Below are 25,979 nucleotides of genomic sequence, written 5' to 3'. Positions count from 1 at the left end.
GGTGTTATAGATATCATAGAACTAAGTTAAAATGTTTTGATTTGGTTCAATCTTGAGTTGTAGAAGTCAGGTACATGTATTCTTCCCACCCATCCATCTCTATTCTTAATACATTAAGCACCTGCTATATTGTGCAAGGTCCTGTGCTGTATTTGGGGAGGAGGTTTGGTAGGGAAATGCAGACATGAACAAGACTGGACTTTATTCTCAAGAAGATTATAATCTTGAACAGTACATCTTAACTGGGAGTGATTTTGCCCCTCAGGGGACATTTACTAATATATGGAAACATTTTTGGTTGCCACAGTTGGGGCTGCTACTGGCATCTAGTGAGAAGAGGCCATAGATCCTGCTAAATATCCTACATTGTACAGGTCAGTCCCCCAAAACAGAACTAGCTAGCTCAAAGTGTCAGAAGTGCTGAGGATTTTTGGAAAGACAGAGCAGATGGATTTTTCTATTCTTCCTTCTAAGTACAACTAAATTCCTAAATATTATATATATGGAAAAAAAAAAAGACTCTGAAAGATGGAGAGAAAAAAGCAGACTAGCAAGACCCAAGGAGGTGAGTTCTCTGGGTTTTCTTTTTGTCCCATATTTTCCAGACTTGGAGATGAAGAAGCTGGCAACCTGGAAATGCCACAAGTACCAAAAAAATAAATTCCAACGAAAGTTAGTCCTCCGTAGCCGAAGGACCAAGAAGTGGGTAGCCCAGAAAGACAGAAATCTTCTAGACAATAATCACTCTACTCCAGCCAAATACCACAGAAAAAAAAATTATAGGTCCCTCCCCGCAAGCTAACAAAGTCTTACACTTCCACACTCAACAGGCTGTGATGAGACACACCATCCTCTTCTGAGATGCTGTCAGAAAAAAGTGAATAGGAGAGACTTTTATCCCCCCTAGGTGGTAATGAGGCCTCCCCCATAGTGTCAGTAGAGACCAGGTCTGGGGCCTGGACTTCTGTCCTCATCCAGCAATAATGACATTGTTATCCCCCTCCCTGTTGGGGTTGTGTCAGAGGAGGCCTAGTGAAGAGTCAGGACTCCACTAGTGCCCAGTGGTAATGAGGCCACACACACACATCAGTAGAGTGGCATCAGTTGAGGCCATGTGGGGATCATTAACAAGGCACTCCTACCACTCTCAGCCAGCAAGGTATCATAGGAGGCCTAGTGAGGAGCTGGAAATCCCACTTCCATCGAGAAATAATTAGGAGAGCCCTCTCAGCTGTGAAAGGAGACAGAGTAGGGAACCTGGACTTGACTGCTACCTAGCAGTAATGAGGCAGCAGCCCCCCTTCCCCTACTGGGACTGTATCAGAGGACGTTAGCTAAAACAGAAGGTTTAAATAAGATCCAGATGACTATACTACCCAAAGCAATCTACAGATTCAGTGCAATCCCTATCAAACTACCAATGGCATTTTTCACAGAACTAGAACAAAAAATTTCACAATTTGTATGGAAACACAAAAGACCCCGAATAGCCAAAGCAATCTTGAAAAAGAAAAACAAAGCTGGAGGAATCAGACTCCCTGACTTCAGACTATATGACAAAGCTACATTAATCAAGACAGTATGGTACTGGCACAAAAATAGATATATAGGTAAATGGAACAGGATAGAAAGCCCAGAGATAAACCCATGCAAATATGGTCCCCTATCTTTGACAAAAGGAGGCAAGAATATACAATGGAGAAAAGACAGCCTCTTCAATAAGTGGTGCTGGGAAAACTGGACAGCTACATGGAAAAGAATGAAATTAGAACACTTCCTAACACCGTACACAAAAGTAAACTTAATATGGATTAAAGACCTAAATGTAAGCTCAGACACTATAAAACTCTTAGAGGAAAACATAGGCAGAATACTCTATGACATAAATCACAGCAAGATCCTTTTTGACCCACCTCCTAGAGAAATGGAAATAAAAACAAAAATAAACAAATGGGACCTAATGAAACTTAACAGCTTTTGCACAGCAAAGGAAACCTAAACAAGACGAAAAGACAACCCTCAGAATGGGAGAAAATATTTGCAAACGAAGCAACTGACAAAGGATTAATCTCCAAATAATACAAGCAGCTCATGCAGCTCAATATCAAAAAAAACACAACCCAATCCAAAAATGGGCAGAAGACCTAAACAGACATTTCTCCAAAGAAGATATACAGATTGCCAACAAACACATGAAAGGATGCTCAACATCACTAATCATTAGAGAAATGCAAATCAAAACTACAATGAGGTATCACCCCACAAGGGTCAAAATGACCATCATCAAAAGGTCTACAAATGATAAATGCTATAGAGGGTGTGGAGGAAAGGGAGCCCTCTTGCACTGTTGGTGGGAATGTAAATTGATACAGCCACTATGGAGAACAGTTTGGAGGTTCCTTAAAATACTAAAAATAGAGCTACCATATGACCCAGCAATCCCACTACTGGGCATATACCCTGAGAAAACCATAATTCAAAATGAGTCATGTACCACAATGTTCATTGCAGCTCTGTTTACAATAGCCAGGACATGGAAGCAACCTAAGTGTCCATCGACAGATGAATGGATGAAGAAGATGTGGCACATATATACAATGGGATATTACTCAGCCATAAAAAGGAATGAAATTGAGTTATTTGTAGTGAGGTGGATGGACCTAGAGACTGTTATACAAAGTGAAGTAAGTCAGAAATAGAAAAACAAATACCGTATGCTAACACATATACATGGAATCTAAAAAAAAAAAAAAATGGTTCTGAAGAACCTAGAGGCAGGACAGGAATGAAAACACAGACATAGAGAGTGGACTTGAGGACATGGGGAAGGGGAAGGGTAAGCTGGGATGAAGTGAGAGAGTGGCATGGACGTATATACACTACCAAATGTAAAATAGGTAGCTAGTGGGAAGCAGCCTCATAGCACAGGGAGATCAGCTTGGTGCTCTGTGACCAACGAGAGGGGTGGGATAGGGAGGGTAGGAGGGAGTCACAAGAGGGAGGGGATATGGGGATATAAGTATATATATAGCTGATTCACTTTGTTATACAGCAGAAACTAACACAACAATGTAAAGCAATTATACTCCAATAAAGGTGTTAAAAAAAAAAGATCCAGAATGTCATAACATAATACCAAAATGTCCAGGTTTCAATAAAAAAATCACTTGTTGCACCAGGAAGATCTCAAACAGAATGAAAAATTACAATTAATAGATACCAACAATGAGATAACTACAAAGATGTTAGAATTACCTAACAAATTTTTAAAACAACCATAATAAAAATGTTTCAATGAATAATTATAAACAAACTTGAAACAAATGAGAAATAAAGTCTAAGCAAGGAAATAGAAAATATAAAGAAGAACCAGATGGAAAGTTCAGAACTGTAAATACTGTAACTGAAGTTAACACTGAGTGGATGGGTTCAACAGTAGAGTGGAAGAGAGAGGAAAGAATCAGTGAACTGGAAGGTAGAACAATAGAAATTACCACTTCTGAACACCAGAGAGAAAATAGATTAAAAAATTTAAACAAAAACAAAAACAGAGCCTCAGCGATCTGTGGGAGTATAACAAAAGATTTAACACTGTGTCACTGGAGTCTCAGAAGAACAGAAAAAGTGCAGAGCTGAAAAAAGTACTCAAAGAACTTACGGATGAAACCTTCTAAATTTGGTAAAAGATGAAATCCTGCAGATTCAAGAAGGTGGGTGAACCCCAAAGAGGATAAAACTAAAGAAATCTACACAAAGACAGACACAGAAAGGAAATGATGAAAGAAGGAAACTTGGAGCAGCAGAAAGGAAGAAAAAACATGGTAAGCAAAAATATGTCTTTGACAATACGATTGTCTGTTTTCTCTTGAGTTTTCTAAATTATGTTTGATGGTTGAAGCAAAAATTGTAATGCTAATGTGGTTCTAAATGTATGTAGGGGATTGCTGAAGACAATTATATTACAAACAAGAGAGGGTAATAAGACATGAACAGAGGTGAGATTGCATTACTTCACTCGAACTGATGAAATGATGCCAGCAGACTCTGATAAGTTATGCATATAATTTAATACCTGAGCAATCATGAAAAAACACACACACTAAAGAAAAACTATACAAAGAGATACACCCCAAAACCCTATAGATAACTCAAAATGGAATTCTAGAAAATGTTCAAGTAACCCACAGGAATGCCGGAAAAAGAAAATAGACAAAAAACAAACAACCCAAAATAGAACAAACAGAAAATTAAAATTAAAATGGCAGAATTAAGTGCTACATGTAAATAATTACATTAAATGTAAAAGGAAAAGGAATGGATTGGCAGAATACTAAAACACATGACCCAACTATATGCTATCTGCAAGAAACTCTGTGTGTGTGTATGTGTGTGAATTTCATAAAAATTGTATTCTCCGATAGTTGATTAAGCTCTCTTACCCAGTTCTGATTTTAGTTGAATGCCAGTGAGTCTCACAGTAAAAGACTTTTGTTTCACAGCCTCTGGGAATTCCATGCAGTTGTGGAATATGAGATATAGAGGCTGAAAGTAAACTGGTAGAAATTCAAATCCATCTTTTATCTTTTAGATAAAAGTCTTTGAAATCCTTTTAGTGTGAAGTTATCAGCAGGCTTGATTCTCATATAACCTCATTACTAACTCACGGATTATTCAAAATGCATGGCAAGCAGGGCTCTGGGGCTGAAACTCAGTTTTTATCAATCCTACCACCAGTGATAAGCCACATGTGGTCCACCTAGTTCTGCTTGGGAAATTCTGCCTGCTTGCCCCGTCCTCTCACCCCGCCTTGGAGATCACAATACAAATTCAAGGCTTTCGTAAGTTATCCACTAAAGAAAGCTGCTCAACCTTGAGCATTTCCAAAACTTATTGAACCACAGAACCCTTTTCCACATTAACATTTCACAACTCACCTCGGGGTTTTGCGAGGTAAGAATGGATATTTTCAAGTGATTGCTGCTTCAGATCTGAGGTCTTTACTGCTGCAAGTAATGGGGTACTCTCAATATATCTTTGTTGTATGGATTGGACGTGGTGAAGTGTAAGAAAAAATTCTTATCCAGTCTCATCACTGATCACCATTTTCGCCCCGGAATGGCAAGAATTGGCTTACTAGGTATCGGGCTTTTGCATATCATCTTGAAAAAAACAAAAACAGGTTCATCAATTGTTTCTACTTTCACATAATGGAATAAGCTTCCAGTTCGTAAATTAAAAGAGAGTTTGTTATGGACATAAAAGTATGAACAAAAAGTGGTTCTATCATGTTCACCAATTGTTATTTTAAGGCTTATCCTTAAAACAAGATAATTCAATACTTGAGGGACAAACCTAATTTCCAAAACTGAAACCATGAAATGATTTACTTGTTCCATAAACGTATGATCTTATCTGCTCAGATTTACACTCGGAGCAATAAAACCTCTGGCAGCTGCTCCAGCTGCGGGAAGAGGAGACAGGAGATAAGAACGTGGCTTTCTTGAATGTCTGAAGTGGGAGTGGGGCTAAGAAAGGCGTGCCTAGCATGGCCATTAACCCAAGTCTGATACTAAAGAAGTAAACCAGTCCTCTCTGAAAGATGTGGTAAAGCTCTCAGGGCACTGGCCTCCAGTTGTTAAACCCCGCTAAAGTCTTAAAAAATAAATAAATAAATCATGCCATCTCCTCTTCATCAGAAAAACAACCACTCCAATTTTGAAATATTTTCGAGCTTTGGGAGAATCATTGCCAGGTGCAAAACTTGCAGGTTTTCTTGTGAGCTCATAGGGTGACCTTACTTTTACCCCACTCCAAAGAGCCCCCAGGATCTTAAGCAAGCTAGGAACTGCCCTCACCTGATCCCAAGTGATGAAATTCTGGTCGGGGGGCAGTGTGGAGACAGCGTTTGGGGGAGGGCATTGACACAGACTCAGTTCAGGTACACATACCAATGTTGGGCGAGTCTTCGCCCTTAGCAAGACTCAGGCCACTCAGGTTCTGTCAGGTGGGGATGTCTAGGAAGAATATTAAAACCCCTGATTTTCATGACTCCCAAGATGTGTCTGTGTGGTCTGTATTAGCTCATTCTCAGGGCCGAAAATCCCTGAGCTTTCTTCTCTTGATGTTAGTACTTTGGTGAGGGGAATTTTTATTGCCTAATAAATAATATCATAGAAGGTCATAATTCCATATTAGCCACGAAATATCCAAAAGGTATAAAGCATGAAAAGTTCAGTCCAAGATATGGATGAAAAACACCTCAATGACATTTCTTAAGAATTATTCTTTTTGGGCTTCCCTGGTGGCGCAGTGGTTGAGAGTCCGCCTGCCGATGCAGGGGACACGGGTTTGTGTCCCGGTCCGGGAAGATCCCACATGCCGTGGAGCGGCTGGGCCTGTGAGCCATGGCTGCTGGGCGTGCATGTCCAGAGCCTGTGCTCCGCAACGGGAGAGGCCCCAACAGTGAGAGGCCCGCGTACCGCAAAAAAAAAAAAAAAAAAAAAAAGAATTATTCTTTTTCTTGTTTTCAATCTAAAAGTGGAGCAGGAACTTTCTCCTAAATCCCAGACTTAGAAAGCTGATACCACCTGGAGGCCTTAAAGAATTACACTGACAAAACCATTTTTCTTTAAATTGCAAGTTAAGAAATTCTCCATAGAATTTTGGAAGAAATCTCAAGTTTTCAGACTCCTAAGCTTAGAGGGACTCTAGAAACTCACTTCATGGTCTTCGTCTGCCTTTTTGGAAAGATACTGAAATCACGCTGGGGAGAGATGGTGAGACTCCTCAATCTGGAATACCTTTCTTGTTGGGTTAGTTTTCTCCTGTCATGAATTGTAGGATCCAGCTATGCTCATAGGCAAGAAGTTCTCTTTTGGATAAAGTTATTTTCTCCAGATACAATGAATCTATTTTTAATCATTCTGTCTTACTTGGAAATAGCTGTTTCCCAGTCGTGTGTGTGAGCACACACACACACTTGGACACACACACACACACACACACACCAGTCTCCCCTATAGTCTTTTCTCAATTTGAAGATCTTTGTTACCTGCCTTACTTTTTTTCTTTTAACCTTGTGTTCTTTGAATGTTTTCACCCCTTCGTCTTCCTGAAAATTACTATGACTCTCACATCCTCAGTCATCGCTCCAAACCTCTCCTCCCCGAAAAATAAAAATCAACACAGTGGCAAAATTTGTTGGAAGGCTAAGAGTAATACCACGGGGTCTTGGTTTATGGAGATTTTATGGGCAGAGAGACCAGTATTCTTCAGAAGGCCTCCTTTCTACCACGGTGAAGTGGATCTCTCCAAGGAGATCTTTGGGACCAGATATCAACTTAACACAGTATATGTTCCAGATGCTGTTAGAGCCTAGTGTCGACACACCTGTTTCCCTTTCAAGCAGATTGGGCTAACATTTCTCGTCTCAATTAAAACAAATTTTCTCTGTTGACAGAGACTAGATACTGCTACACTCAGCACACCATGGAAGTCACAGGAAACAGCATCTCTGTCACCAAGCGCTGCGTTCCGCTGGAAGACTGCTTGTCCACTGGCTGCAGAGACTCCGAGCATGAAGGCCACAAGGTCTGGCAACAAAGCAAGTGACAGGACAGCATAGTCAGGCTTCCTCCTCTGCAGACACCCACCAGGGTTCACGAGCCAATCCTTACTCCCTGACGTAGGCTGGCTTTTGACTGTCTTTATACCGTTATGACAAGATGCTTCCTTTCCTGTTGGCGCTAAAAGAATAAAAATTTATACTAGGGCACAGGATAACTGGTATAAATTATGTAAACACAAGACCAAGAGGGTATTGGAATTACTGTAAGCCCTTTCTTCACTCAGAAGAAAGTAATAAAGTTACCAAAAGGGACAGGAGCAAGGGGCCAGTTATGCCCTCATGGTAGAGCATTGCAGATGTACTAACAGTTCAGTCAGCTGAAGATGGCCAAGGCAATTTAGCTTTGATAACTTTCTGTAAAGCGGGGTTCATATCTCTATTGGGATGCTGATTTGGGGAGGGTATCCATTGGCTCCTGAGTCATTTGAGCAGGTGACAAGAGGACCATCTCCTTGTGGGATGACTCCCTCTGGTGCCTGGTCAGAAGCACTCAGTGTAAAACAAACTTAGAAGGCAGCCTTGCCTTCTATGGAGAAGGAGAATATAGAGACTCAGAGGAAGGCAGCCTGACTCATGGTTGGAGTGGGGGATGCTCCTGACTCTCTCACCCGTCGTTCCGAGCTGGCTGCACCTGTGATCTTGTATATCAGCCCTTGACCTTTTTTTGGAGGCTGCCCACTTCTCCCCATCAGGCTGCCTTCCTGGTGGTTGGGGGCAACTCCCACTCTTACTGTTAGTAGGGGCTTCTTTCTCTTAAGAAGACACCCAATTTTCAAGTAACTTGTCGAAAACACAAAGAATGAATTTTTTTTCAGTTTTACTGAGAAATAATTGTCATACAGAATAAGTGAAATATGAAAGGTAATCCCAAGGGTTTTACTTGACCTCCCCCCTCCCCCAGCTAAGCTTGGCTCTCAGGTTATAGTGGCTACTTTAGCAAAGTGGAAGCTATAGATCAGAGAAGTGATGTCATGTGCTCAGGCGATACAGCTAGTAACAGAGACAGAATCCAGAGTCACTTCTGACCTCTAGTTTCTCTCCTCAACATTATAATGTCGTCTTAGCCCATGTCAACTGTGACCAAACTCAGACCTCTGCAGGATAATGACTGTATAGGATATTAAGCATCATAGAGTTTTTAGAACGTTACTGTGCCTATGAATCACTTGGGGATCTTGTTCAAATGCACATTCTAAATTCCTCACTTTGGTGCAAGTTTTGAGATTCTGCATTTCTAATAAATTCCCAGTTGAAGCTGAAGCTACCGTACTTTGTGTAGCCAAGGCCCAAAATAATTTCTGTCTATAACCCTTTGGGGTTTCTTTTTTCTTATGATGCGTGAGGAAAGCAGTATAAAGCAGGAGTAATTGCGTAAATGAAAACCCTTCAAACTTTAACTCACCCACTGGAATGGAGCTAATTATGCAGACAATTCTAACGAAAGTAAATACTTAAGTTTAAATTCACTGCGTTGTAGCCACTTCACTTTCACTGTGAAAACTTGGCAAATGAACGTTTACCATGAGAGTGTCTCTGAGAAAGGTAAGTATTACAATTCCCATTTCATAGATGGAAGAGCTGAGACCTAGGAAGACTGTAAAACTGTGTAATAACCACATGGTAGGATGTCAAAAACAGAATGCACATTCCTAGAATTTAGCCTGGGGGACAGGGGTTTATTGTGATAAACCAGGTGAAATTTCATCCCACCCCCTTAAATGCAGGGTTGGTGTCTCCTTTGTATAACAGGTAACTCTCATTTGAGTTTTGCTGTGAGGGAGACAATTCCTTCAAAAATCTCTGGCCCCCTCCCAGACCTGCCAGCTTCTCATCACCCTTCTTTTTCTCTTCCTTTCTTTCAGGTCTGCACTTCCTGTTGTGAAGGAAATATCTGTAACTTGCCGCTCCCCCGAAATGAAAGTGATGCCACATTTACCACGACGTCACCCATAAATCAGACATATGGGCACCGCGGCTGCATGTCCGTGATAGTGTCCTGCTTGTGGGTGTGGTTGGGACTCACGTTATAGCAGCTCAAAGGCACCGTGTGTCGTAACGATCCATGGGGACGTGGAGGGTCCATAGTCATGCATGAGGCATTGGCCTGACAGTAGTCACACATGTGAAACCATAACACTCACGGATGTCTTCACGGCCAGGCACTTCCACTTACCATGGGGAACAAGCATTGCTCCAATGTAGTCATTTCAAGTCCAAGACCTCATCAAAGCAGCCTGCCCCCAAAACAGTCCCTGCGTTCTATACCATAAACCTTTGTTTCCCCTCCAAAAAATAGCTCTGCATTTACTGAGATTTGGGGCTTTTAGTTTGGAATACGTGCGCGAGCCACAGGAGGTCCTGCAGCCCTCTGAGATGTTAGGCATATGTTATATGGACACGTGTAGATCTGTGTTCTTCAGCGGAAAGGTCAATGACCCCTGGTTTGAGTGGTCCAGTCATGAATTCATTTATAGCTTTAGAGTTTTAAAACTTTGATTCCCAAATGAATGGACTATTTCCTTGGAGAGTCTGACCAAGTCCCTAGAAAACTAGTAAGCAGTTTGTCCAATTTAATTGTCCCAGTACTCTTCTCCCAATGGCGGGACTCATGGGACATAAAAAAAAAAAAAGGCAATCATAAAAGGTTTTTTGTATGGGAGGAGAGGTGGCTGGAGAAGAATTTTCCCAACTTAATGGAACTAGCACCCATAAGGTGACTGTTTATCCCTTCATATAATTGGTGAGATTGGCCTTGATTTGGCACCTAACTGTGCTCCATGAAATCCCGGATGCTACCTGGACCAATAGGTATCCAAAGAGGCTGACAGCAGTATGGGGCTATTTCCTCCAGCCATGAGGTTCTATTCAGGCATAGCTAATTGAGACAGAGAGAGGATTTCAAAACGAAAGGCAGATGTGCGGGGTTGATCCGAGTTCGTTGTGAGGGCGCAGTAAGTGTCTCTGCCAAACCTTTCATCTGCAGTTTACAGTGCCCCAGAGCCTTCTTTGTTCTCCCTCTTCCAGATCCCCAGTGACTTCAGGGAGAAGGCTCTGCATTAAGTTGTCTCAAGATTGATAGGAAAAGAAGATGTAATATCCTAGGATGAGAAGTAGGTGGACCACTGGAGTGATGGTGAGACTAGTAAAGAGACCCAGTAAGATGTTTTTATTTTTTTCAGATGATTGCTTTTGAAGTAAATGGTAAAACTTTCACCATCCTTCCTATATTTTTGGCACCTCCAATTTTTTCTTCTTCCTTATAAATCATTTATACAATATTTATTTTTGTATGGCATAACTAGAGACTAAAATATATTGTAAAAGATTCTTTATTCTGAACAAAACGATCGAATTAGAATACATATTTTTCAACAGTGGTAGAGCTTGTAATATATGTTTGTTGAAAGTTATCTATAATACTTGCACCAGTGTTGAAAAAACTTAATTTATGTTGTGAGTAGGAGTAACGTGTTGGCCTCAAGGTTTTTGCTCGTGGTTTTCTCAGTGGTATTGTCCCAGAAGTATTCGGGTGGTGACCATCACTGGTATGAGTTTCTCTGCAGGGTTAGGGGGTGTATTTCCATGAACTTCGGTGGAGTCGTTGCTGATCAGGAGGCCAGTGTTGTCAGGGTCCATCTGCCCTGCAGAGGAAAATGTCTCAGGCTCATAAAATGAGCCCCCCTCAGGGACCCAATGTGAACTGACGGCAGAAACTCTGAAACAAAATCATCTAAATTGCATCAAAAAACCTTAATTCAGAGTTTGGTAGGTTTATCAGTATGTTGCCTACAACTGGGGCAGGGGACGTAGAGGGAGAGAGAAAGCAAGACATTTACTAAGCGCCTCTTATGTGCCAGACGCCACAGTAAGCACTTTACATGAGTCGGGTCATGTAATCCCTGCAAGAACCCTGTAAGGAACGTTACTAGTATTTACACGTTACAGATGAAGGTACTGAGGCTCTAAGAAGTAACATGAAGCCTTTCCTTCCAGTTTAGGTTATATGGGATGAGGTGGGATGGAAGAGGAAGGGAAGGTGGAATTGCCACCCCTAGGAAGACTTCCAGGCCTGACGTCGTGGGAATTTGTCCATTTTATCATGTGGAGTTTGTCTAGTCCTGCTTCTATAGGATGCCATTTGTGTGTGTCCCCAGACAATGTTTTCTCTTTGGGGGGGGGGGGTGTGGGTATGGCTTCCTCATTCATTCCTTTTGCTGTCAAAGAGGAGGCAGGTTGATCTTCCATCTGAAGATGCCATAAGACAATGACAATTTGATGTATATACCTACAAATACATTTTTGTGCATGGGTCACTCTCCATTGACACCTTCCAAGTACTGCATGTGATTAAAATAAGAGATAAAGTCCAAATCTTGGTTCTTAATGAGAAGGCACCACTCCAAAGCCTCCCTGGTGGTGTGTAGGGACCAGATCCACAATGGTGCAGACTCATCTGCCACCCAGGGGGGTCACTGCAAATTCCACACAGATGTGGCTGCATGCACCCCATGTACCTGTCAGAATGGCTGGTGTTTCATTCTCTTCAAAGAAAGTGGTTTGCTCACCATTCCCAGCCTCAAGGAGCCAAGGAAGGGCCATTCATGTGGAAGGCCCAGGACTAGTCATCCATCTGACTTTTCTACCGCATTAAGCCTTCCATTAAATCCCACGGTTGGTGACAGCTTGAAGTGCAAAGAGCCGCGATGTGTATATCAACCTGTGTGCCATTTATTTATTTTTAGACTCCCCACAGCGTTCATGTCAATATGGGATTAATGCCTAAATTTTGTAAATATTGTACATTTTGTAAATCAATGAATAAAGGTTTTAAGTGTATCTCACGGGGCTCCTCCCTGCAAATGCACATGCTAGTCAGTGATTAAGGCATCCCGGTTATGTACAAGGCATTGATTGGGTTTAGTGTCAAAGGGAACTTCCTTCCAGGAGCTCACCTTTTCATTGTATAGACAAGAAATACATGCATGAAAAGACACAAGACAATTCGCCCATGCCAAATGATTCATGCAGACAGTAAGTGCTGCAGAAAATCAAAGAAGGAAAGATTACCAGACCTTTTGATCAGATCTGCACTTTCCCTAGAACATTTTCTTTGTTAAATCAGGAAATATAAAAAGGGGTGTGTGTGTGTATCTATATATTTAAGTACTATCCCATTAGCAATTTATTTTCAAATTTTATTCTATTCTTGGGATCAATTATGTTAGTGCTGATACAATAGAAAACACTTTCGCTTGATGGTTTCTTCTGCCACAGGAAACAAATATTTGACAAGCATAAATGTTATTTTCATCTATGCAGCAAATTTATTGCATTTTTCTTAGTAAAACGATAGACATTGAAAATGACCTTGAAAAACGCCAGCTCATTTATGATTCTTGGTTATTCTTCAACACTTTTTATGTTGACATTTCCAGGGAAATGCATGTTTTCCCCACAGTTAGAGGTTTTCTATTAGGCTATGGATGGGTGCTGTGGCTACTGCTTGTTAAAATGTCCTGCCCACATGAACATAGCTCTTATTACTAGCCTCTGTGAATAGCTCTGTGTGTTTACCTGCAGTAAACAGCACTGCAGGTCTACTGTGCTTTTATAGAAATCTGACTTTTGAAAACATAGATTTACATGGTAACCCAATTTGGGGGTTCAAAAAGGATCCTTTGCATTACAAAGGTATTTAATATTCCCTTCCTAACACATTTGTAAGGTTTTATTTGCAAACAACATTTAGGGCATTTCAGGTATGTAAAGCCAGATGTGGTACCTTGGCTGCATTATTGTAACTTTTATCTGAAATACCAAAAGCGCTTTCCAAATAATTTTTTTAATAGATCTTTATTGGAGTATAGTTGCTTCACAATACTGTGGTAGTTCCTGTTGCACAACAAAGCAAATCAGCTATATGCATACACATGTCCTCATACCCACTACCTTTTGAGCCTCCCTCCCACCCTCCCTATCCCACCCCTCTAGTTCATCGCAAAGCACCGAGCTGATCTCCCTGTGCTATGCTGCTGCTTCCCACTAGCTGACTATTTTACACTCGGTAGTGTATATGTGTCCGTGCTACTCTCACTTTGCCCCAGCTTTCTCCTCCCACCCCGTGTCCTCAAGAGCATTCTCTATGTCTTCCTCTTTATTCCTGCCCTGCAACTAGGTTCATCAGTACCATTTTTTTTTTCTTTTTCATTTTAGATTCCATATATATGCGTTAGTATATGGCATTTGTTTTTCTTTCTGACTTACTTCTCTCTGTATGACAGACTCTATGTCCATCCACCTCACTACAAATAACTCAATTTCGTTTCTTTTTATGGCTGAGTAATATTCCATTGTATATATGTGCCACATCTTCTTTATCCATTCATCTGTCGATGGACATTTAGGTTGGTTCTATGTCCTGGCTATTGTAAATAGTGCTGGAATGAACATTGTAGTACATGTCTCTTTTTGAATTACGTTTTTTTCAGGGTGAATGCCCAGTAGTGGGATTGCTGGGTTATATGGTAGCTCTATTTTTAGTATTTTAAGGAACCTCCATACTGTTTTCTATAGTGGTTGTATCAATTTACTTTCCCACCAACAGTGCAGGAGGGTTCCCTTTTCACCACACCCTTTGTAGCACTTATTGTTTGTAAATGTTTTGATGATGGCCGTTCTGACTGGCATGAGGTGATACCTCATTGTCATTTTGATTTGCATTTCTCTAATAATTAGTGACGTTGAGCATCTTTTCATGTGCCTCTTGGCCATCTGTATGTATTTCTTGGTGAAATGTCTATTTAGGTCTTCTGCCCATTTTTTAACTGGATTGTTTGTTTTTTGATATTGAGCTCCATGAGCTGTTTGTGTATTTTGGAGATTAATCCTTTGTTTGTTGTTTCATTTGCAAATATTTTCTCCCATTTTGAGGGTTATCTTTTTGTCTTGTTTATGGTTTCCTTTGCTGTGCAAAAGCTTTTAAGTTTAATTAAGTCCCATTAGTTTATTTTTGTTTTGGTTTCTGTTACTCTAGGAGGTGGGTCAAAAAAGATCTTGCTGTGGTTTATGTCAAAGAGTGTTTTTCCTGTGTTTTCCTCTAAGAGTTTCATAGTGTCTGGTCTTATATGTAAGTCTTAATCCATTTGGAGTTTCTTTCTGTATGCTGTTAGGTAGTGTTGTAATTTCATTCTTTTACACGTAGCTGTCCAGTTTTCCCAGCACCATTTATTGAAGAGGCTGTCTTTTCTCCATTGTATGTTCTTGACTCCTTTGACGTAAATTAGGTTTCCACATGTGCCTGGGTTTATCTCTGGGCATTCTGTCCTGTACCATTGATCTATATTTCTGTTTTTGTGCCAGTATCATACTGTCTTGATTACTGTAGCTTTGTGGTATAGTTTGAAGTCAGGGAGGCTGATTCCTCCAACTCCGTTTTTCTTTCTCAAGATTGCTTTGGCTACTCAGGGTCTTTTGAGTCTCCATACGAATTGTAAAATTTTTTGTGCTAATTCTGTGAAGAATGCATTGATAGTTTGATAGGGATTGCATTGAATCTGTAGATTGCTTTGGGTGGTATAGTTATTTTCACAGTATTGATTCTTCCAATCCAAGAACATGGTCTGTCTCTCCATCTGTTTATGTCATCTTTGATTTCTTTTATCAGTGTTTTATAGTTTTCTGAGTACAAGACTTCCACCTCCTTAGGCAGGTTTATTCCTACATATTTTATTCTTTTTGTTGTGATGGTAAATGGGAGTGTTTCCTTAATTTCTCTTTCTGATTTTTCGTTATTGGTGCATAGGAATGCCAGAGATTTCCGTGCATTAATGTTGTATCCTGGTACTTTACCAAATTCATTGATTAGTTCTAGTAGTTTTCTGGTGGCAACTTTAGGATTTTCTATGTATAGTATCATGTTGTCGGCAAACAGTGACAGTTTTACTTCTTCTTTTCCAATTTGTATTTCCTTTATTTCTTTTTATTCTCTGATTGCTGTGGGTAGGACTTCCAAAATGGTGCTGAATAAGAGTGGCAAGACTGGACATCCTTGTCTTGTTCCTGATCTTTGTGGAAATACTTTCAGTTTTTCACCATTGAGTATGGTGCTTACTGTGGGTTTCTGATATATGGCCTTTATTATGTTGAGGTCGGTTCCCTCTATGTCCATTTTCTGGAGAGTTTTTATCATAAACGAGTGTTGAATTTTGTCAAAAGCTTTTTCTGCATCTATTCAGATGATCATATGGTTTTTATTCCTTAATTTGTTGATGTGGCATATCACATTGATTGATTTGCATACACTGAAGAATGCTTGCATCCCTGGGATAAATCCCACTTGATCATGGTGCATGATCCTTTTAATGTGCTGTTGGATTCTGTTTGCTAGTATTTTGTTCAGGATTTTTGCATGAATGTTCATCAGTGATATTGGTCTATAATTTTCTTCTTTTGTGATATCTTTTTCTGGTTTTGATATCAGGGTGATGGTGGCTTCGTAGAATGAATTTGGGAGTGTTTCTCCCTCTGCAATATTTTGGAAGAGTTTGAGAAGGATTGGTGTTAGCTCTTCTTTAAATGTTTGATAGAATTCACCTGTGAAGCCATCTGGTCCTGGACTTTTGTTTGTTGGAAGATTTTAAATTACAGTTTCAATTTAATTACTTGTGATAGGTCTGTTTGTATTTTCTAATTCTTCCTGGTTCAGTCTTGGAAAATTGCACCTTTCCAAGAATTTGTCCATTTTCGTGGTTGTCCATTTTATTGGCATATAGTTGTTTGTAGTAGTCTCTTATAATCCTTTGTATTTCTGCAGTGTCAGTTGTGATTTCTCCTTTTTCATTGCTAGTTCTATTAATTTGCATCCTCTCCCTTTTTTTCTTGGTGAGTCTGGCTAAGGGTTTATCAATTTTGTCTATCTTCTCAAAGAACCAGGTTTTAGTTTTATTGATCTTTGCTATTGTTTTCTCCATTTCTATTTCATTTATTTCTGCTCCGATCTTTATGATTTCTTTCCTTCTACTGACTTTGGGTTTTCTTTGTTCTTCTTTCTCTAGTTGTTTTAAGTGTAGGGTTAGATTGTTTATTTGAGATTTTTTTTGTTTCTTGAGGTGAGATTGAATTGCTATAATCTTCCCTCTTAGAACTGCTTTGGCTGCATCCCATAGGTTTGGGGTCGTTGTGTTTTCATTGTCATTTGTTTCTATGTATTTTTCTATTTCTCCTTTGATTTCTTCAGTGATCTCTTGGTTATTTAGTAGCCCAGTGTTTAGCCTCCATATATTTGTGTTTTTTACAGTTTTTCTTCCTTTAATTGATTTCCAGTCTCATAGCATTGTGGTCAGAAAAGATGCTTGATATGATTTCAATTTTCTTAAGTTTTCTGAGGCTTGATTTGTGACCCAAGATGTGATCTATCCTGGAGAATGTGCTGTGTGCACTTGAGGAGAAATTGTATTCTGCCATTTTTGGGTGGAATATTCTATAAATATCAATTACATCTATCTGGTCTATTGTGTCATTTAAAGTTTGTGTTTCCTTATTTATTTTCTGTTTGGATGATCTGTCCGTTGGTGTAAGTAGGGTGGTAAAGTCCCCTACTATTATTGTGTTACTGTCAATTTCTCCTTTCATGGTCATTGGCATTTGCCTTATGTATTGAGGTGCTCCAATGTTGGGTGCATAAACATTTATAATTGTTATATCTTCTTCTTGGATTGATCCTTTGATCATTATGTAGTGTCCCTCCTTATCTCTTGTACACGTCTTTATTTTAAAGTCGATTTTATCTGATACGAGCATTGCTACTCCAGCTTTCTTTTCATTTCCGTTTGCCTGGAATATCTTTTTCCATCTCTTCACTTTCAGTCTGTATGTGTCCCTAGGTCTGAAGTGGGTCTCTTGTAGACAGCATATATATGGGTCTTGTTTTTGTATCCATTCAACCAGTCTGTGTCTTTTGGTTGGGGCATTTAATCCATTTACATTCAAGGTTATTATCGATATGTACGTTCCTATTACCATTTTCTTAATTGTTTTGGGTTTGTTTTTGTGTGTCTTTTTCTTCTCTTGTGTTTCCTGCCTGGAGAAGTTTCCTTAGCATTTGTTGTAAGCTAGTTTGGTGGTGCTGAATTCTCTTAGGTTTTGCTTGTGTGAAAAGCGTTTGACTTCTCCATCAAATCTGAATGAGATCCTTTCTGGGTAGAGTAATCTTGGTTGTACGTTTTTCTCTTTCATCACTTTAAGTATATCCTGCCACTCCTTTCTGGCCTGCAGAGTTTCTGCTGAAAAATCAGCTGGATTCCTTTGTATGTTATTTTTTCTTTTTCCCTTGCTGCTTTTAATATTTTTTCTTTGAATTTAATTTTTGTTAGTTTGATTAATAAGTGTCTTGGTGTGTTTTTCCTAGGGTTTATCCGGTATTGGACTTTCTGTGCTTCCTGGACTTGGGTGACTCCTTCCTTTCCCATGTTAGGGAAGTTTTCAATTATAATGGCTTCAAATATTTTTTCAGACCCTTTCTTTTTCTTTTCTTCTTCTGGGACCCCTATAATTTGAATGTTGGTGCATTTAGTGTTGTCCCAGAGGTCTCTGTGCTTATCTTCAATTCTTTTCATTCTTTTTCCTTTCTTATGCTCCTTGGCAGTTATTTCTACCATTTTGTCTTCCAGTTTACTTATTTATTCTTCTGCCTCATTTATTCTGTTGTTGATTCCATCTAGTGTATTTTTCATTTCAGTTATTGTATTGTTCATCTCTGTGTATTTGTTCTTTAGTTCTTCTAGATCTTTGTTAAACGTTTCTTGTATTTTCTCAGTCCGTGCCTCCATTCTATTTCTGAGATTCTGGATCATCTTTACTATCATTACTCTGAATTCTTTTTCAGGTGGATTGCCTATTTCCTCTTCATTTATTTGGTCTTGTAAGTTTTTACATTGCTCCTTCAACTCTGACATTTTTTTTTGCTGTCTCTTTTTTATTTTATTTTATTATTTTATGAGTGAGGTTTTGTTTCTGTCTTACTGGTTGTTTGGCTTGAGGCTTCCAACACTGGAGTTTGTAAGCTATTGGGTAGAGCTGGGTCTTGGTGCTGAGATGAGGGACTCCATGAGACCTCACTCCGATGAATATTCCCTGGGGTCTGAGGTTCTCTGTTAGTCCAGTGGTTTGGACTCGGAGCTCCCACCGCAGGAGTTTCAGCCCAACCCCCAGCTCATGAACCAAGATCCTGCAAGCTGCGTGGGGCAGCAAAAAAAAAAAAAAAAAAGAGAGAACAATAACAAAGTAAAAACATTAGACTAGGAAAGTAACAGATATGTTAGAAATAATATAAAAATTAAAATGTAGATGAATCAACAACCAGAAGGTACCTCAGTGTCACAACAGTAATAAAAGGAGGGAAAAGAAAAAGAAAAAAAGAAAAAAAAAAGGGGGGGAAAGGCCTTGTCTGTGGAGCGAGACCTAAGCAAGGGTGAGGTTTGGGCAGTTGGTGGGGCCTATATTTAGGGCCCAAAGGGCTGGAAAATGCCCTGGAGCTGTGGGGGGTGGGGCTTAGGCTCAAGGAACAGAAGGGGCCCAGGCGTGCCCCCTACCCCTGGTCTCAGAGGGCAGGGGACCTCCCGTGGGAGACCAGCAGGCTCCCCAGGACTGAGTGGGTGGGGCAAATGCCCTCCGCTCCTCTCTCGCTCCTCCAGATGGCTCCTCCCACCTGCCTCTCCTCATCTCCGTGGTCTCCCTCCTATGCCCCCAGGACCCACACAGCCTGGATGGGGCTTTGGAGGGAGGGTACTGGCATGGGAGCTCAGCAGGCTCCCTGGCCCTAGTGGGCCAGGCGATCGCCCTCTGCTCCTCTACCACTCCTCCTGGAGGGCCCCTCCCACCTGTCTCTCCTGTTCTCCCCGACCTTAGGGACACCAATCCTGGCTGGCCTCCACTTCTCCTCCCTCCTCAGTCCCTCTGCATCCTACCGGTTCACTTTTGGTTTCCTCCCGTCTCCTTGGGTGTCAGAGACTGCCATCAGTGGCCAGCAGGCGCCCTAGTTTTGGGGAGACGCTAAGTCCACGGCTTCCCACACCACCATCTTGACTCCCCACAAATGTTTTTAATTAAATTACCTTTAACTTACATACTAGGAATGAAATATGTGAAAACTCTGAGCCTCTGTTATCAATCCACATTGTAACTGGGAGAACTTGACCTTAAAAGATTCAGCCAATTTTCTAAGCTTGAATAGCAGCTTGGGAGCAGGGCTAAAGCATGCATATTAGGCAGCATGACTTTGGCTTGGCATGTTCTCCACTGGAATCTGCTGGAAAACAGGTCTCTGAATTTTTTGAACATATACATTTCTAACCTATAGTTTGGCGTTACAAAACCAGCGTGGATTTCCAAAGTGTCTTTCAAATTAAGCCTTCATTTTCAGCAGTTACCCTCTGTAGCTCGCGTTAGAATCATGGCTTTTCCCATTAGCAAATTACTATTGTCTTGCTCTTTCCTTTGGCAAATTTTAATCCACTGCAGTTGTTTAAATTGGGTGGGGCATGTTGGGTGGGGTTGGCAGAATCTCTATGTAGCTGTATTATAAGCTGACTAGAGACCTAAAATCCAGAAGCTGAGAAATGATTTCTGAGGGAGCCTCTTTGCTATTCTCTTAATAGCAACCCTTGATTCTTATATATTAGTTTATTGTCAAAGCACTTTCAACATATAGTTGCTTCAGTTGGTCAACATGACCCCACTTACAACTTTCACAGCTAAAGCTTTGGAGTGCTTAAGGGAGATCCCACTGGTAGTTTATACCACAAGGACTTTGATTCCTGATCCAGGACTCTTTGTTCCACACACACTTGTCACCAGGATGACGTGCGTGATAGCCCTACCCTTCTCTGGCACTTTTACTGAAAAGCCATTTCTCAGGTCACAAAGTTAGAGGAGACTAGGAACTTAGAAAACATCTAGTCCACACCCTTTATTTTATACAGAAGGGAAAAAGAACCCAAGCTATTTGTCTCTGAGAAAGCCACATTGCTTGCATTAAAGAAAAGATAAAACTCGCGAAATGTCCCTTCTTTGATGTTCAAAGTAATTAAGACATGGGTAATGGAAAACAGTTTTTAGGGGTCTCCTCTTCCTTCACTCAACTGTGGGATGGGCAGTACCACAAGAATCACCAGCCTAGGCAAGGGCAGAGCGTAAACTTGGAGAGGGCAAACTTTAGCCGAAAAAAGCAAGCTAGCCTGATGGAGACATAGATTGTTCATTCTAACTTGAGAAGAAAAATATTCAGTGGAAATAATCATTTTCAGAATCATGGCCTTAAAAAGCAGGATTATTTGCCTAAATTAGAGAAAAATCAGTTATTCAGAAATGGTTTTCTCAGGGTTTACGGCACATCCAGTGTCAAAACTCAGCCTCAAAAGCCACATTCAGACCTGGAATTCAGGCCTCCACTGAAGTACTCCTGTGGAGGTGACAGGATCATTTTGTCAAAGTGGGGAAGTGTGTGTGAAAAGCAGCTCTGTTGAGGATAGGCAAAACAAAAAAATATCATCAGAAATAGCCATGATGCAAAAGGAAGGGCTAAAAATAAGTCATACTCTCAACACATCCATTCATCTTTGAGAAGAATTCAAAATCGACTTACTGTCTGACCCCTATTTTCTCTACAGAGGAGCATGACTGTTGGGGGCACAGGGAGTCTGCACCCAGAGCCTCAGCCTTTCCCACATCCCGTCTGCCTTGTCCCTGGTGTTCATGAGGCCATGGCTGCTGGGCCAGCTTCCTGGCTGTCCACAGGCTTGGCTTTGCCTCAACCCCAGCCTCTCCCAGCAATACCACAGGACTGGGTGAGCAATAAGGGGCCACATCACACGGTGGCATGTGAAGATGAGTTGTTTGAGGACAGGGGTCACGCTTGAGGTGCTTGGCATTGAGGTGTCTGGGTGAAAAGGTGCAGAGAGAACACATTTGGGCTCACTCGTGACTCCTGCAGCCTGGCTTGGCCCGGGCACAGGTCAGAAGTGGGCATATCTCTACTTCTAAAGTCTTTCTAAAAGCTCAAAGGATTGGGCCCGTCCCTGACTTTAATATCGTATTTAATTAACTAATGACCCTGTGTGTGCTTTGCCAGTGACCTAAATACCAAGTGTACTGTGTAGAGACACACCCTCCTCCATGCAAGACAGCCAAGATCAACATGAAATGTGCAATCAGACCTCCCAAGAGCTGTCTGTCAAAGTTGGGTAGTCTAAAGAACTGAAAGGTCTATTGGGAGTATTAAAAGTCTGGGAGAAAAGCATAGCTGGTGTGTTTAGGCCAGGCTAGGGTTGAACATATTGAGATCAGCCAACATGAGCATCTAGTCCAACTACTCGCCCACCACTACCTTCATTTTCTAGGAAGGGGACAGTGAGGTCCTCTCTGTGCACCCACCTCAGGAGCTCCAAACCATCCTGGAGGACTCCTAGGAATCTGATTTGCGCTAGGGTCCCTAGGTCCCCTGTTCAGAGGTCCTAGCCACTGAACAAATAGGGTAGACAAATATTGCCTCAAATTCTCAGAAGATGGACTCACCCTTTGGTACACAGAGGTGAACATTTGACTTAGCTGGGAAATGCTTCTTTAGAGCATGAGCGTGGACACTTCCGCTTTCATATTTTCAGCCTGGTACTTGGGGCACTTTATTCTTGGTACTAACCCAAAGGGAATGATAAAGTGGAAAGAACAGAGCAAAGTCTGGAAGGCTCAAGAGAGCAGGTTGCATGAAAGATTGCAGATCGCTGCAGATGACAAAACTTTTCCAATGTTGTGAGTGGTGGGGAGGCATCAGTGAGAGAGCAGCTGAGGACACACTGCCCACCTCCCCACCAACCAGAACAGCCACAGAGACCTCGGCAGGGCAGGTAAGGGTAGATGGGCAGTTGGAGTTCCTGTAAACGAGCTAGGCAAGGACATAAGGCCCAAATTACTGAGATTCATGCACATTTCACGAAAGGAAAAGAGCAAGAGCCTGTTCAAATGTACGCAAGAATTAAATCTCTCAGACCTGGTGGAAGCAGGAATCCCTGGTAGTACTTGAAGGAAGAGAGTGGAGTTGAGGGAAGCAAATGCTCCTGCCCTAATTCTGAGACTTGAGGCTTGATATTCTGAAGCCCAATCCCAGTGCACCCACATCTCCCAGAGCCCCAGAGCGGTGGGTCTCAATGCCAACTACACGTTAGAATCACCCGGAAGTTTTCTGAAAATAAGCTTCATGTGGAGCGATTCTAATGTTTAATAGTTGGGCTGGGGTCCTTCTGCTCCAGATGACTCTAATGGGCCGGCCATTAGCTAACAGACATGGATGGCTAAACATCCATCAGGGATGACCAATAATAATGACAGAAGCAGTGTTAGTGAAGACCAGTCCAGAAAAAGAAGTCGTGACTGGTCCATTTCAGGTTATAGTCATTTACAGCTAATTACCAACTTCTCCCAAGATGGACCTCATACGTTTCTTAAAATTCAATGTCATTTGATGTTCACCCCTCCCTAGCAGTTAACTCTTTTCACTCACCAAACACCTGCTCATGTTTCATGTTTTAGATTAAATGCATCCCTGGGGAGTCTCCTCTCACCTCTAATGTAAAGTGGAGCCCTCTTTCTACTGACTGCTAGAGAACTAAACTTCTCCCTTATGACACTTTACTCACTTATAATTATTTAATTAGCTATTATTATGATTCTCCACTATACTGTAAACCCCATGAAAATGGGTAATATCTCCTTTTTATTCTCAGCTCCTTTCCAAGTATCTGGTACACAGGACACAGAAGAGACAGATATTAATTTACCAGATCAAACTGATACACCAGGACCTTGCCTATATAGTATTCCCTGTGGATGTTATGCCTCCAAAAAAGCCTGATCTTGGCCAAGTTCATGCATAAAAGTTGGAGGGTTATCTTCCACTAGCTGATCCTGTCCAGTGATGCCAACCTAGCTCAGAAGGAAGAAGTAATTCATTTAAACTGAGTTATTGAGCCACAGATCTAAGAAGTAGGGCAGGAGGTCTAGAGATGTTTATTTCCATCTAGGGCGAAGATCTTGACTAGAAGTCCTTGCCTTACCTGGACCAGCCTGTAGAGCCGCCCTCAGCCCTCAGCTTCCTCCAACACTGTGCTTTATCTGTGTCTTGGAACTTGGAACTTGCAGGCACTCTGGGTTGGAGAACTTTACAAAGTATTTACGCTCCTCAAACCTCCAACTTTCTGCTCATCCTCCATGGGTGGCGATCCTCCTCCTTTACAAGGAAAAGAAAAATAAGCAATAGAGAACACCTCAACTTACTGCCACCAAACCATGCACCTCATTCCATCCACATTGATGCTCTCTGTCCCTCCCATGTGACGTGGACAGGGTTAATCCTGCCTTCTGTGCACAGGATCCTCAAGGACCTCACTGTATAGACCACTCCCCAGCCCCCATCTTCTGCTGCTTCCACTGTCCTGTATCTCTCCCATTCCCATTCAATATCATAAAAGCAAAACAAAGCAGAATCGATTTGAACCCTACTTCTACCCCCAGCTACCCCCGTTCTTTTTACTATGCCCCACAAGCCAAACATCTTGAAAGATGGCGATGTTCGTTGCCCTCATTTCCTCACCACCCACTCACTCCTCACTGCACCCCCATATGTCTTCTGAGCCCACAGTGAATCCACTGAGTCCACTAATGAAGGACAAGCCATTCAGCCCAGTGTCACGTCTCAGTCCTCTCATCCCTTAACTTCTCAGCATCGTTTCAGCACTTCGACTGCTCCCTCCATGTTGAATCACTTCCTCAGTTCATTTTATGGATGAGGTCATGGATACACAGAGAAGTTATGTGACTTACCCCAAGTCACACAGCATGTTGGTGGCAGCACTAGGACTCACCCCTCACCCCCTTGCCTCTAAGCTCAGTGCCCCTTCCTGCTGCAACCCAGCCCCTTTCAGGGTTAAGGTGATCAGGTGGATGGTGGAGGTGGGAAATGGACACCAGGCAAAAAAGAGTGCAGCTGTTAGAGCAAAGGGTGGGGGACAGGAGAGAAGGAAAGAAGAAAGGGCAAAAAAGGAGGCCAAGGACTCAGGCGGCGGAAACCAAAAAGAGTTTATACCAAAGGCATATGATTTACTGCAAAAGAGCACATCCTACCTTAATTTCTAAGATACTGCTTGTTACTAGTATTCCAATAGTATTAACTAATGTTCTAAAAATGAAAAGCAACCACTGAAGTCATGTATTTCTGTTTTTTGTTTAAGATGTGCACCTATGATAATAGGAAGTAAGGATGGCGTGTTGAATTCTCAGCAGCATATACATGTTTGGTATTGAGAAGGTTATTTTGATACACAGAATGTTCCTATGTGTGCTGAATAAAACGATGTACTGATTCTACTAAGATTAAATGGATACTGCTCATTTCACGTTTCCAATGTTTATAGAGCACTTGTATTATCATTCCTAGTCAGTTTCTGTTTCCTTCAGAAAAATCACCCCTGCCAAGCACCATGTTTCCGTGAAGTTCGGCTTGTTTCCTCTCTCTCTGTGTAACTATGAAACTCTTGTCTTGCTCCTATACAATAAGATGGCCACAGGCAGGCTCTAGGCTATACCCACATTCAAGGAATATTTAATGAAAGGCTTTCTATTTTCCTGGAGAGACCATTGCAGGTCCCTAACGGCAAAATCAATAGGAAAAAATATTACTCTAATTTGGGAAATTCTAGTTTCTCCAGCCACTGATAAGACAGAAATAATCTGCTCAGTTCAAGCAGTGGTGATTTGCAACCAGGCTAGAAATGTGTTAAAGATCTGCCTAGGAAATTAGGGGGGACACCGGAGCTGGTTCTGGACTCAGAAAATTCTGAATCTTTGAGATGAATTAAAAAAAAAAAAACCCAAACCAAGAGGCTTCTTGTCAACTTGTGTACCAGAAGGAGAATATTTGCTACAACTAGCGTTGCAAAAGAAAAGAGGCCAACCTATAGCGAAGTTCCCTCTCACCTTCTACAGCGCACTTGCTGTGGGTAGCAGAGAGGAGTCTGAATGGTGCCTGCTGTTGCGTAGGGACATAACTTTAATTTATTCTAATTTTTAAATTCACCATTGGTCATCTTTTAGTAGGTTATGACATGGTAACAAACAACCCTAAAATCTTAGTGGCTTCAAAAACATAGGGGTTTTGTTTCATTTTGTTTCTCTCCTTGCTCACATTATACATCAGCTGCAAGTGGGCTCCATGGATCTTCTTTATTCTGGAATTCAGGCTAAAAGGTCAGCCTGTTTCTGCAACATGCTGTTCCCTTGGTAGCAGGAAAGGTGAGCGAGCCGGCTG

The 25,979-nt window shown here is 41.4% G+C and overlaps 1 protein-coding gene across 1 annotated transcript in view; it reads left to right on the top strand.

Moving 5' to 3' along the window:
* LYPD6 (LY6/PLAUR domain containing 6) overlaps positions 1 to 12,446 on the top strand; it is a 110,624-nt gene extending 98,178 nt beyond the window's left edge. The window contains exons 4-5 of the mRNA XM_067741988.1: positions 7,460 to 7,590; positions 9,490 to 12,446. Coding sequence (XP_067598089.1) covers positions 7,460 to 7,590; positions 9,490 to 9,657 — 299 coding nt within the window. The 3' untranslated portion in view covers positions 9,658 to 12,446. The remainder of the gene's footprint in view (positions 1 to 7,459; positions 7,591 to 9,489) is intronic.
* The last annotated feature ends 13,533 nt before the right edge of the window (positions 12,447 to 25,979 follow it).

The sequence above is a fragment of the Pseudorca crassidens genome, chromosome 6, assembly GCF_039906515.1.
Source record: "Pseudorca crassidens isolate mPseCra1 chromosome 6, mPseCra1.hap1, whole genome shotgun sequence".
Classification (NCBI taxonomy): Eukaryota; Metazoa; Chordata; class Mammalia; order Artiodactyla; family Delphinidae; genus Pseudorca; species Pseudorca crassidens.
This window is presented reverse-complemented; position numbering and strand designations above follow the sequence as displayed.